At 40.4% G+C, this 12,879-nt stretch overlaps 1 protein-coding gene across 3 annotated transcripts in view; it reads right to left on the minus strand.

Annotated features, from left to right (window-relative positions):
* Positions 1-12,879, minus strand: part of LIX1 (limb and CNS expressed 1) — a 101,720-nt gene that overhangs the window by 10,488 nt on the left and 78,353 nt on the right. For 2 of the 3 annotated variants that reach the window (XM_019517207.1, XM_019517205.1), the window contains 3 exons: positions 3,791-3,886; positions 2,047-2,124; positions 207-534 (listed from right to left, as the gene is read on the minus strand). In XM_019517207.1, the coding sequence (XP_019372752.1) occupies positions 229-534; positions 2,047-2,124; positions 3,791-3,886 (480 nt within the window). In that variant the 3' untranslated portion in view covers positions 207-228. The remainder of the gene's footprint in view (positions 1-206; positions 535-2,046; positions 2,125-3,790; positions 3,887-12,879) is intronic. The other variant, XM_019517206.1, reaches the window with a different exon arrangement.

Below are 12,879 nucleotides of genomic sequence, written 5' to 3' on the forward strand. Positions count from 1 at the left end.
CTCCAGGGTGTCCTCAAGCTATCTACAGTGTAATAACATTAATATACTAAATGACCAAAGTACTTTTGTGCTGGCCTGAAGCAGGAAAATAATACCTGCCTTCAAAAATAAGATTTTCTCAATTCTAGTGGTTTCATAATTTAAAACAGCAAAGGAAAGCAACTTCTACTACTTCCATAGATGGCCGAATCACCAAGGATTAGTATGTTAGAGTTCACTGTTATAATCCTACTTCAAGGCAGCAAGGCTGTGAGACCCGCTTAGGGTCAGGCTCATTTGATCACCATTGTTTGAATATGAGGTAACTTGATCACTGTAGAGATGGGTCAGTGCTAAACTCAGTATTTCTTTCTTTTCTTTGTAAAACCTCAGTTCTTGTCCAGCTTTTCTGGCTTCCTCAAGCTCTCGAAGTGACAGTTGTAGCTCCTGGGAAATAATTCCTGGAGATTCTTTCTCCTTCATAATCCAGTCCAGAGCCATATGACTTCTCATCTTTTCATCTAAGGAATACTGGGAATAGTAGGAAATTACTTCCTGTTATCCAAGAAATTTACAATAGAGATAGTAAGTCAGTCACTGGTAGATATGCTCTTCTTTTTAATCAGACAGTCTAATAGTATTACTTAGCCTTCATTCTGGTACTTTAGCAAGTCTCACTGAAATTCTAAGGGATACCAGCAAACTGATACCTTTCGAACATAGATAGCTAAATGAAGCTTTAAAAAAATCTAACAATGAGAAATTTAAAATGTTACTTTTAAAATATAGGTAGACAAGATTCTTTGGATAAATCCAATGTCTTTTATTAGACCAACTCAAATAGTTGGAAAAATTCTTCTTAGCAAACTTTTAGACACAACCACCCTTTGTCAGGCTGAGAGCCCATTGAGGAAGCCTGACAAAGGGTGTTTGTGCCCAAAAGCTCGCTAAGAAGAATTTTTCCAACTATTTGAGTTGGTCTAATAAAAGATATTGGACTTACCTAACGAACCTTGTCTTCCTATGTCCTTAGACCAACATGGTTACAACCTACACCACTGAAACATGGAATTTTAAAATATGACATCTTAAAAGAGTCGTCTGAATTTTTAAAACAATCATTTAATTAAATGTACCATTAATACTACGACAAAAAGATGTTTCCATATTATTCGTTGTTCACCAGGAAGAAATTTCAGATTTATTTTACTAACACAAGTCTTGCTTCTGAAAAGATGTATGCCTATGCTCAACAATATGGAGATTTGTTAACCCATGTAGGGCTATCCCGATATGAAGCTAAGCACTTTAGTCTTTCCAGGATTGAAACCTGTGTTTGTAAAGACCTGCATACAAGTTAAAATCTGTACTTGTGAATCACCTCCTATGGTTAAGGTCTCAAATGTATGTGCAAACTCCGCAAAGAGATAAGATCAGCCAAGCCTAAAATTCAATCACGTATCTGAAAATATATTGCAACCACTTAATAAAGCTTAATATTGAATCAGGACTATGTTTTTAAGAGAAGGAAATGAATGCCCTATTCAGCTGAATGGTAGGCAGAATGCATATTTTTTTAATAGAATAATTAACAACTGAGAGTCCGCTTTATGAAAAGGAATCTTAAATCATCATTTCCCGTGGCACAATGTAATGCATAGGGTGCACAAATGATCTTTAAATATGTAATATGGCATTGACTTTTTAAATTTAATAAATGTAAGTAATGCTGAAAGTGTTTTAACTGAATATGCTTCCAAATATTTCCATAAAATGAAAGATTTCAGAATAAATACCGTGAACTATAGTATATTGTTCTGCTATACTATATAGTATTTTGACAATTCTACTAATTTATTTTCCTTTTTTGGTCAACTAAGAATTCAGCTTTTGTGAAGCAAATAACAACAGATAAATGCAGGGGACAGAAATCTAAATAATTTAATTTTTCCTACATCCTGTGCTCTGCACTAATTTGTTCCTGGTTATTTGAATCCCTGAATCTCAGTTCTCAGTCATATAAACTATTTGTACACATGAAGTTTGTTGGTCACTGTGACATTTTACCTGGCGTGAGCACTTTGTTTCACGTAGGGCTTTAAGACTTCCATTCCAATGCAGCAGCTGAAAGACTATCATCAGCTCCTGTAGAATGAGAAGATTATTGAAATTACTGATTCAAAAGCAGCAACTTTGCTCTCTTAAGATGAGTGAAATGGTGACTATTTGCTATTTAAAGTTGTTACATTAAAGGGTGTAATGGATTAATGAAAGGTATATGACGATCCGGATGTAAGGGCCATCTATCAGCTCGCTGAACATAATTTTTGCTTGAAAATAAGTGAAATTGGAGTCATCTCTCCAGGGTGCAAAAGCCTGGGCAGTATATATGGAGACACTGAGCTGCCCACAGACCAGTGCCCTCCTCTCAGCCTTTCTGCTTTGATCGAAAGAAAAGACTGGAGCCAGTATGTCTGGAGCCATAAAGAGAGACATCGACCCCAGAAGATGAATGGTGAGGATACTTGCCTGGAATGTGGGAAATTAGGCCACTGATGCATGTTCAGGTAAAGGTGTGATGAAACCTAACCTGAGATCCCAATAATCAAGCTCCCTGCCATTCCATTTTGGGATTGGGATCAGACTGAAATCATGCCCTACTTGTCAGTACAGGAGGAGCCTGGGATCATGACCCCAGGTTCCCTCTTCACTGGCTCCAGGAACCCACCAGGACAGTTTGAGCCCCTAGAGCTGGCAGCTGAAACACTGATTAGCACCAGTATCTGGATTGGTATCAGTGGTGGCAGGAGTACTTTAACTAAAACTTATTGAACAAGTTTCAGTTAAAGTGCCTCCACGGCCATTTTGAAATGTGGGTTGTTGAATACATGTGATGCAGTGACATTTTAATTAGAGTGACTGTCTGGAAGCTGTTCTAATTAAAACAGCCCTCCTCCACCCCAGCTCTGAGCACCTTGGGTAAATAGACACCTTCAGGTTTGAAGCTTGATCTTAATTAAATTTTCCACATTTTGCTCTGCCGCATGGCCCACAGCACATATCTGAAATGCAACTATTGCTTGATACAAAACCCCATACAAATCAGCTGAGTTTTTTCCAACTTCTACTCAAATAGCAATCAAATTCCCTGACATTTACCATGTGAATTTGGAAAGGCTTGTTCAGTGGTGGTGTTCTGCATGCTGTATAATTTTGCAATGTTTAATTTTAAGTGAGTCCATTCATGTAATTCCACCACCAAATAGTAAAGTTAAGCGGAAAAAGAGCCCCTTTTCCATTTTTAACAACCAATATAGATGAGCTTTCAGTATTTGGCCAACCTGCAATCATGACTATAGTAGTTAAGTTATAATGTACTTTGCTGGATAGATTTAAAGATTACAAGTAGCAGGCTGTATCCTGTTTAGAAAGCTAATTAAATTGCTCTGTACTACTGTTTCCTGGTTAAACAGATTCCCACCATGCTCTCTTACTCTCTTGCTTCATCTTCTAGACACCACAATTCTTCCTGTTAGAAGTTCTTTTTTCTGGTCCAGCTGCCTTATGTTTTATGTTTCTCCACAGGACACGACACACTTTTTTTAGCTATATCTATAGCATTTGCATGACTGTCAGCAAGACAGCCAAGCCTTGAAGGACTGCAGCTTCAAAATCAGGCAAACTAAAAGGAAAGCAATTGAACAGAGGGACAAAGGGCCTCACTGTTCCCTCTTGATCTTGTTCAGCCTATACATCTCATTGTCTATAGATCTACTTATTCAAATATGAACAAATCTGGAAGCCCTTGTACCTGGAATTCCAGCATCGTTTTCCCAATATTTGACTCCAACATATAGTGGTAGGCTCCAATGCTAGTGCTTGGATCATCAGCATCCTTTAAATTACCCTTGGGAAGGAAACAAGAGAGATTAGTCTTGGTTCTTAATTAATCTTAATTAGTCTTAATTCATTCTTAGTATGATTAAGAAGCAGGAAAAAGGAGCAGTTCAAAGAGCCACCCTTAACAGTTGAGGGAGGGGGGCAGCTGCAGGTCCTGGCTAGCCTCTGTTTAGAAGACCCAGGATGCTGGGTCTTTTCTCTAAGGCTAGGGACAGACATTACACATAACTGGTTTAGGTGATCAGAAACTGGTTTAAACCTGTAACAGAATAGACATTCAGTGCACATAAACCAGTTTCAAAATGGCCAAAACCGGTTTGAGAGAAACTTGGTTTAATGTCGTATCAGACTTAACAGATTTGGGTCAAACCGGTTTATGCAATGTCTGTCCCAGATCCCTTCCTGGTTTAAGATGAACCAGAACCCCCAGCATCCTGGCATGCTCTCTGGGCTGGGAGGGGCTCTCTGCTCCAGCCACATGGCTGACCTCACCCCTCTGCTCGCTCGCTCTCTCTCTCTCTCTCTCTCACCTTAACAGGGCCATGCTGGATTGGTTGTCCCACAGGGTGGGGAGGGGGGGCTCTGTTCCATGGTGGGGGGGACTGTTCCCCCTCCTTTTCCTCCCCCCATGGTGGGGAGGGGGACTCTGAGAGGCACTGGATGGGGACACTTCCTCCTCCTTCCCTTCCCCCCTGCCACTGTGGGGCTGGGAGGGGAGGGCTCCATGCAATGCTGGCTATCCCCAGAATGGGGGCAGGGGGAAACTCTGTTCCATCCTGGGGGGAACTCTTCCCCCTGCTCCTCCTCCTCCCCCCAGGGGGGCAGCAGGAGCATGGAGCTCAGCTCAGGGTGTGGGTATGAGGAAGGGTGGGGGGTTTAGTGACTCCCACACACTTCCCCCATGGTGTGCAGCCCCCAACTGCCTGGCAACAGCAGCAGGCAGGGAAGTTGGGGTGCTCGTGCCCAGCACAGGCACAGCTCTGGCTAGCACTGCATGGGGGGAGGGAGTGGAGCCTGCCTTATCCCTGCAGCTCTGCTCTCTGAGCCTAAGCCTGCAGCTGGGGAAGCCCCACACTGGAGCCAGCTGCTTCCCCCACCCCCATTGTTCAGGTCCCCTACTTTGCTGGGAGTGGAGGGAGCCCTGCCCCCTGCTTCCCCGCAGAGTCTAATGTGGGGCTTACCCACTGTGAGTGCAGAGCTTCAGGTGCGGTGTGGAGTGGCTATCCACTTGCAAACCAGTTAACTCTCTGTAGGTTGAACTAACCTGCAAAGACTGAATCAATTCAGGCTCAGGCTTTCTGAATGTCTGGCCCTAGCCTGAAAGAGATGCCAACATGTAAAGGGGAAGTGTTTGTACTGTGGAAGGGGAGAGCTATATAGACTTTCCATTATGTCCTTAAAACATAGGTTATGCAAGCCATGTATCTGGCTATTTTAGAGCTTCATAAAGATATTTCTCACATTTCAAGTTGGGTAAGAGGTAAGTGGAGGAAATAATTTTTAATTTATCTGTGCATTTATGCACCCTCAAACAAACAAATAAAAAATCAAATACCTGATTTTATCACTGGTTTACAAGTGTAACTTTAATTTGACTTCAATATGAATGCAGTGACTTACTGGGATTTTGACATCGCGCTTAACTTCTTTTTGATTGAAGTGAAGAACTAACCCTCCAAACCACTTCTGGATGCAATTGAGTCAGTGGTGGTTCAGCATAATGCAAAATACCTACTGTTTTCTACTTGATATTCAGACTGCTACATTGATTTATTGGTAAGAGTCTACCTCCTGCCTCCAGGCTCTTCTAATCTCTGCAATACTGCTGTCCACCCATCTAGAATCTGTTATGTATTATTATTCAAGATGTTCCTCCAAAAATCTCTATTAAATCAGTCCTGTCCACCCAAAGGCATTTTTAAAAGGCTTATCACCATAATACCAAAATGCCTACTTTTTGGATTTCAAGTTCTTATGTGCTAATGAAGCCACTTTGATGGGCCATAGTGACAAGTTCTGTAATTCTGCAAGTACTTTCCCAGTAGAACCCTAGAGTAGAATGAAGCAAACCAGGTCTAGGAAGTGGCTGAATTCTTTTTACTATATATATATATATATGTCTACAAAGGAAGCATCCAACCTACTTTGGATCAATTCCTTTTCATAACCCTTGGTGTCATTGGCAGTTACTCAGAGTTGAAGAGATCCCTACACAAGACATTTTTTAACTGAACTGCCAGCAAAATTATAGCTTTTGAATGCTGTAATATTAACACACTGCTGCTGAAATATTTATGCTGGCTTTCAAATATCCCTGAGGAAATCCACCCAGAAGTCTGCAAAGTGTATACCCTTTTACCTTAAACATTTCCATAAAAAATGATGAATTACTTAAATCAAACCACCCTTTAAATTTCATATACAAATAAATCATGCCCCATTTTTCCTAACTTATATGGATTTTTTTGTCCTTCCAAAATGTATTCAATCCACAGAGTTGGATATGAGGCCCTTCTTTCATTTGCAGACCAGATACAGACCAGACCTCCTAACAGTGCTGTAGTGGTACATCTACATTATATCTCCTCTGCCTTTCTCCTTAGTATATCCCATAAAAGAGAACAAGACTTTCAACTGTTAAAAGTGTTTCTGAACTATTGCCAATCTCTTCCACATATATTAGCAGAAGCTCCTTCTGCAAGATGCAAGGAATTCAATGATCTTTTCAAATCCAGGACACCCACCTTTCAGCATTTTCATTTACAAATACTTGTTACAAACTTGTGTGACTTTTGCCATGTGATACTATTCTGAATCAAAAATTATTATTTTTGTCACCTAATTATAACTCCAAAGCTCTGAATCTATTGGACTTTTTGAAAGCTAACACGGGCTTGAATAATTACCATCACACCAAGTACAAATCCATTTGGCCTATCTTTTACCATGATGGGCAATGATGGAAAATAACAACAAACAATCAAATCTTTTGTCATTCAAGAAAGAAAACACTATTTGCCTTTGATACATAGTATGTGACATAACTGTGTTAGTGGAAGCTAACATAGAGAAGAAATTCATAATTTTTTAAAAATCATTTAGGGAAGTTTGAAATTAAATTGTTTCCCAAATATCTATATCTATAATCACACACACACACACATACACACACACATACATATATATACACACATATATATTTTTTCTTATGTATGATAAGAAAACCAAATTAGTTAACAGAATTACAACACAGTGTGCTGTGGTAGCCACACTTTATCTACTGACTGAGAAGAAAGACAGTTCCAGGAGTTATAATGTAATGTTATGAATATTTAAAATATTAATAAGGAACTATAAACACAATCTGTAAAAGTTCTGAAAGCACTCTACTCCCATTAATTCAAATGCATGCAAGAAAATATTGAACCTTATTATGCAGTTGCATTATCCAGTTATAAGTCATAATTTCCATTTATATAGGAATATATATGGTATTTAAATATTGATAGGTTTTATTTACATCAGGCCTTGCTATTTCATGGCCACATAAAGGGTAAGTACCCTTCATATAAGCTATAGATAGTATAAACTTCACCCACTTTTGAACAATAGCCGTGTCTGAGATGGAAAACTATAGCTGATAATTTAGCTGATACTAAAGAGCACTGTTATAGCATCATAAAACGTCCCAGTACTTATTTTCTTTAGATAATTAAGAATAAACTCTGTAAAAAAATCCTTAGTCCAGGGCTTCAGCTGGCATCTAATAGCAGGGTTCCACTGAAGTCACTGGTGCTACGCTGATGAACATTGACTCCTTGCTCATAGAATCATAGAAGAGAAGGGCTGGAAGGGACCTCTGGAAGACATCTAGTTCAATCCTCTGCATGAGACTGGATCAACCCTATCCAAACCATCCCATACAAGTCCTTGTATAACCTATTACTAAAACTATATCATCAATTCTGCCACACAGATACGAAGCATGGCACCCTAACCTGCCACAGGTAAATCAGGGAGACAACAGCAGTCCATGTCCTTCTGCTGCAAGTGTTATTAAAATAGGCTTGCGAGCTCCAAGAAGGAGAGTCACACCCCCCTGCTACAGAGGAAAACCCCTACAGTACCAATCTGACCATAGAGTAAAATTTCTGATCCCAAATGTGACAAGGTACAGTAAAAATGAGCAGCCAACACCTTGTGCTTCTGAGGAAGGCGAGCCCTCCACTCAACATGCGTAGCAACAGGAGGGGGAAAAATTCTCTCTCGGCACCATGTGACAACCAGCAAAGCCCAAAAGCATAGGAAATACCCATAACAGAGCACAGGCACAGTGACTAGATCGTCCCTGCCCAATACTTCTTCAACTTCTTCTTGGATACTGCCAATAATGGAAATTCCACAACTTCTCCGTCTTGTACCTACTGTTCCTATTGATGCAACCTAAAATCATATTTGCTTTTGATGCAGCTGTGTCAACACTGTAAAGTCATAGTGAGTCTGTGATCCACTAAGACTCCTAGACCCTTCTTCTTAGTGCTGCCATCCAGCTGGTTTTGTATTTATTCTTCCAAAGGTGCAACGTCTTGCACTTGTCAGCATTGAATTTCATTTTGTTAGCTCCAGACCTGCTTTGCAAATGTCAGAAACCTTCTGAATTGTGCTAATGTCCTCCATTGTGTTAACAGTCCTTCCCAGTTTCATGTCACATAGCCATTTGCTCAAGAAATTCTGTTTCAGCATTCAAACTGTTAATAAACACATTTAACAACACTGGGCCTGGGACAGACTCTTACAGGACTCCATTCTAAACCTCCTGCCCTTCTGACATTGGTCCAGCTTTAACTATTCTTTGCTTTTGGCTATTGAGCTTGTTGTCTGTCCACCTTATAATAGTTATGTCTAGCCCAAGTTTCTCCAATTTGTTTATGAGGTCATGTGAAACTTTGTCAAATGCCTTGCTGAAATCCAGATATACTATATTTGCTGCATTTCCTTCATCCAACCAAATAGCTACTTGGCAAAGGAGATCACTTATATGGCATGGTTTGTTTGTAGTAAATCCATACTGGTTGCTTGGGATCAGCTTTTTCTTCACCAAATGCTTGAAAAGGGACTTGCTTATGATATGCTCCAGTAACTTCCCAGGTATCAAGGTGAGAATAAACAGACTATAGTTACCCAGGTCCTCCTTTTTGTAACAAGGAGCACTATGTTGGCCATTTTTCAGTTCTCTTATACCTCACTTGTTTCTGATGACTTGGTAAATATTATTGCTGAGGACTCCAAGGTCTTCTTTGCCAGTTCTTTCAGTACCTTGGGAGGAAGTTTATCAGGCCCTGCTGACTTAAATTATTCAGACCCATCAAAAGTTTTCTGCTGTTTCTTCTGTTATCTCAACTCTCAGTGTGTCCCCTTTCTCATCCAAATAGTCTTAGTAACTGTCTGGCTGCAGCTTAATGTTTTTGTACAGACTAAGCCATGTTGAGCAGCTTCGCTGCTTTTGCATCTGCTGTTAAGAGTTTGCCCTGACTATTTAACAGTGGATCCACAGCTTCCTCCATTTCTTTTTTTCTGGCCAACATATTTCTAGAACATCTCCTTGCCTTTAACTTGCCTTGCCAGGGGAAGCTCATTTCTTTTTACATTTGCTTTCCTGCTTTTGTCCTTCCTTGGAGACCTTCCCTTCTTTTCATTGCCTGTATGCTTTCCTTTTGCATTTGAGGCATCCTAGAAGCTGCTTGTGTTGCCACATTGGTCTTTTGCCATTTCTCTTGTACTTCTATTGTGGTGTGTCATGGGGTGGGGTCCCTAGGGATGGCCGTGATGCCCCTAGGGCCCTGTGACCTTGCTAGCTTCACCCCACTTTCTATTCTCTTCTGCCACGTCTTGATGGTTAAGATGATAGATGTTCGATAGGGAGGCTGCCCTCAAGGTGCTATGCGGTCGTGGTCCTGGTGGACCCCACTAAGCTGTGTGGGTTCTTAGACCCCTTGCTGGGTCCCTCTCTAGGGAAGTGCCCCATGGGACACCCCAAGCCTTATGTACCTTGTAGCCCAGGGTACCTGGTGAACTCTGGGAGCCCCATTAGTCCTGTAAGTAGCATACCAGGTGGCTACAGAGTCTCTGGGCAGTTCTTTTCTGCAGGTTCCTTCCCCTGGCTACTGCCAGAGAACTAACCCCTGCCAGCCTCAGGCCTGGGGTTTATATGTGCCCATGGTCATGCTTTCTTCTGGTCAGCTGACTGGATGCAGGTTCAGGCTAATTTCCTCATTAGCCTGCTGGCATAGTAACCTGCACCTGTGTGGGGTTTCTGCCTGGCTCCAAGGGCCCTCTCTCTAGGCAGAGTCTGCCCTTAAAGGAGCAGGCACCTTAGTGCCCTGCGACATGGTGGAATAGTTTCCTGGTGGGCTTCTAATACGGTGCCCTTTAGAAGGTCCTGGGCACCTGTATTCTTCAGTCTATCTTCCCATGTCACCATATTTCATATTATTGGCTGAAATGCACCTTTTTGAAGTCCAGCGTCTTAGTTTTGGTGACCTCATGCTTTCCCTGTCTCGGGATTGTGAATTGTATCATAATATGATCACTTCTTCCTAAATTTCCAATCACCTTCACATCCTCCACTTGTTCTTCCCTATGGTCAAGACAAATTCCAAGATAAATTATCCTTTAAAGCCAAGTTAGAAATTGGTTTGGCATTTTATGTTTAACCTTATTATTTTTTTAGAAGATGTCTAGAAACATTTTTCCTCACTATCGCATAACATTTGGATAATTTTGTCACCTCCTTGAAGAGTGCCTCATTCACCTCTTCTCTCTGTTGTGGTGGTCTATAATAAATCCCCACCACTATATCTGTGGTGTATCTTTCACTTTTTATCTTCATCCAAATATGTTCTGGTTTTCTAACTTCTTCTGAAACCAAGTAACAAGTGTGTATGTATGTTCTTCAGGACACAGAAAACATCTTCCTCTACGTTTTATCCAGAGATAACATGACATGGCTCTAATCCTGATTGTGGCCCCTGGCCCATATATTTTTATAAATGGTTGTTATCATCAACATCAAAAACAAATTAAAAATGTTTGATTATCAGATTTTAAGTTTTTCTTTTTCAACCTTAGTATAACGACCCAGAATTGATCTTCATTAAAAGTACCCAATAACTGATAGCAAGTGCAGATGCTAGGAGTCTGTTCTACTGGGAATGCTTCAGTTTTGGTATTAAGTGACAAAGACTTCTTTCTGATACTCTTTTCCCTGCCCCCGTCAGTATCTTATTTAGGATGAAAGCCTGAAAGAGAGATGGGTGGAAATAAATAAAGGATATTGAATAGCATTCTGCACTGTTACCCTAAGGGCTTTAACTATTTTTACTAATATTCTATAATTAACTACATGAATGTCTGCAATGATGGCAGAAATTTGACTCCTGAAGCTTTTTGTATAATCTTACAGTACCAGATTCAGCTTCTGGCTACACTGCTGTAAATCCAGAACAATTCACTAATGTCTATGGAGTTATTCCTCAGTTATAAACAAACAAACAAATAGCCATCTCAAATAAAGTCATTAAGATACCCTAGCTTTAAATCACTGTAACTGAAAGCCAAGTGGGACAAAAAGGACACATCTTTAAGTTTTCATTTCTCCACTGTTTATAACTTCTATGTTTTGTTCTACATCATGTCTCAGGAGTTCCTGTGGTGCAAGACACTTCTACACAGTATAGGGTTCACACACAGCAAAGTAAAATATTTTATTTGTGCCTTATTATCAGCTGCCATGCATAAGAAGTGCCTTCCTGGGTCAGCCCAATGGTCCATCTAGCCCAGTATCCTGTCTTCAACAGCAGCAGAAGTGTGGGTGAGACAGGGAGAGGATTGAACCAACCAGCTCGAGAGTGATCTATCCCCTATTCAATACCTTCCCAATGGCCATCCACCATTTATTGGGTTAGAGATGACAGAGGAAACATCGTCAACCATTCTGTCCAATAGCCATTAATAGATCTATCATCCATGTATTTATCCAGTCCCTTTTTGAACCTGGCTGTGTTATCTTCCTCCAACATCTCCTGTGGTGGTGAATTCCACAAGTTTACTGTGTTGGGTAAAAAGTGCTTTCTCTTGTTAGTTTTAAACCTGCCACATACTAGTTAGAGTGAGTACCCCTGGTTCTAGTATTCTGGGACTTGGTGAGCAACAGTTCCCCGTTCACTTGGTGATTTTACAGACCTCTATCTTATCTCCCCTCAGCCTTCTTTCCAAACTGAAGAGTCCTAGCCTTCTTAGCATTTCATGGTATGTCAATTGCTGCAGGCCCTTGATCATTGTAGTTGCCTTTCTTTGTATCTTTTCTAATTCCACTACAGCCTTTCTGAGATGTGGGGGCCAGAGCAGCACACAGTTTTCAAGATGTGGATGCACCATGGATTCATAAAATAGCATAATGATGTCAACAAAAAAACAAAGTTCATTTGCAATTTTTGAATTTTGGACAAATGAACGTCTGTATTTCTAGGAATTTCTCCTCAGTTTTTACACGAAAGCTGAAAGATGGGATTTGTATTTCAAGGACAAAATAATTGAGATAGATTAACAACTTGAACAAAATGACTTGTGGCATTAGTTTACACACCTGCCTCACCTTGTCATTGTCATTCAGAGTCTGTTCAAGTGCTTATGATGTAATGGATGAAAATACTGTTTAACAAGGTTTTGGTTGAAAAGATGCTTTACTGGTTCAGCAGTAGGGATGATGGCAGAAAATAAAGTGGCTCTTTTCTGGTAGTAACAAGAACATATGGGGAAAAAGTCCACTGAAAGGTCTATCATTTGCAATATAGTTAATATGTAACTGATAGTGAGTGTCCTTTTGAATAGATAATCATATACTATCATTAGCAAATAGTGAAATCAGGGAAAGAGGGTAGTTGTCATTTCTAAGAGTCTAGTTGACTTTTTTTTTTTTTTTAGAGTTCTCTCTAAACCAGG

This window comes from Gavialis gangeticus, unplaced genomic scaffold (genome assembly GCF_001723915.1).
Source record: "Gavialis gangeticus isolate Ggan-Ray unplaced genomic scaffold, GavGan_comp1, whole genome shotgun sequence".
Lineage (NCBI taxonomy): Eukaryota > Metazoa > Chordata > Crocodylia > Gavialidae > Gavialis > Gavialis gangeticus.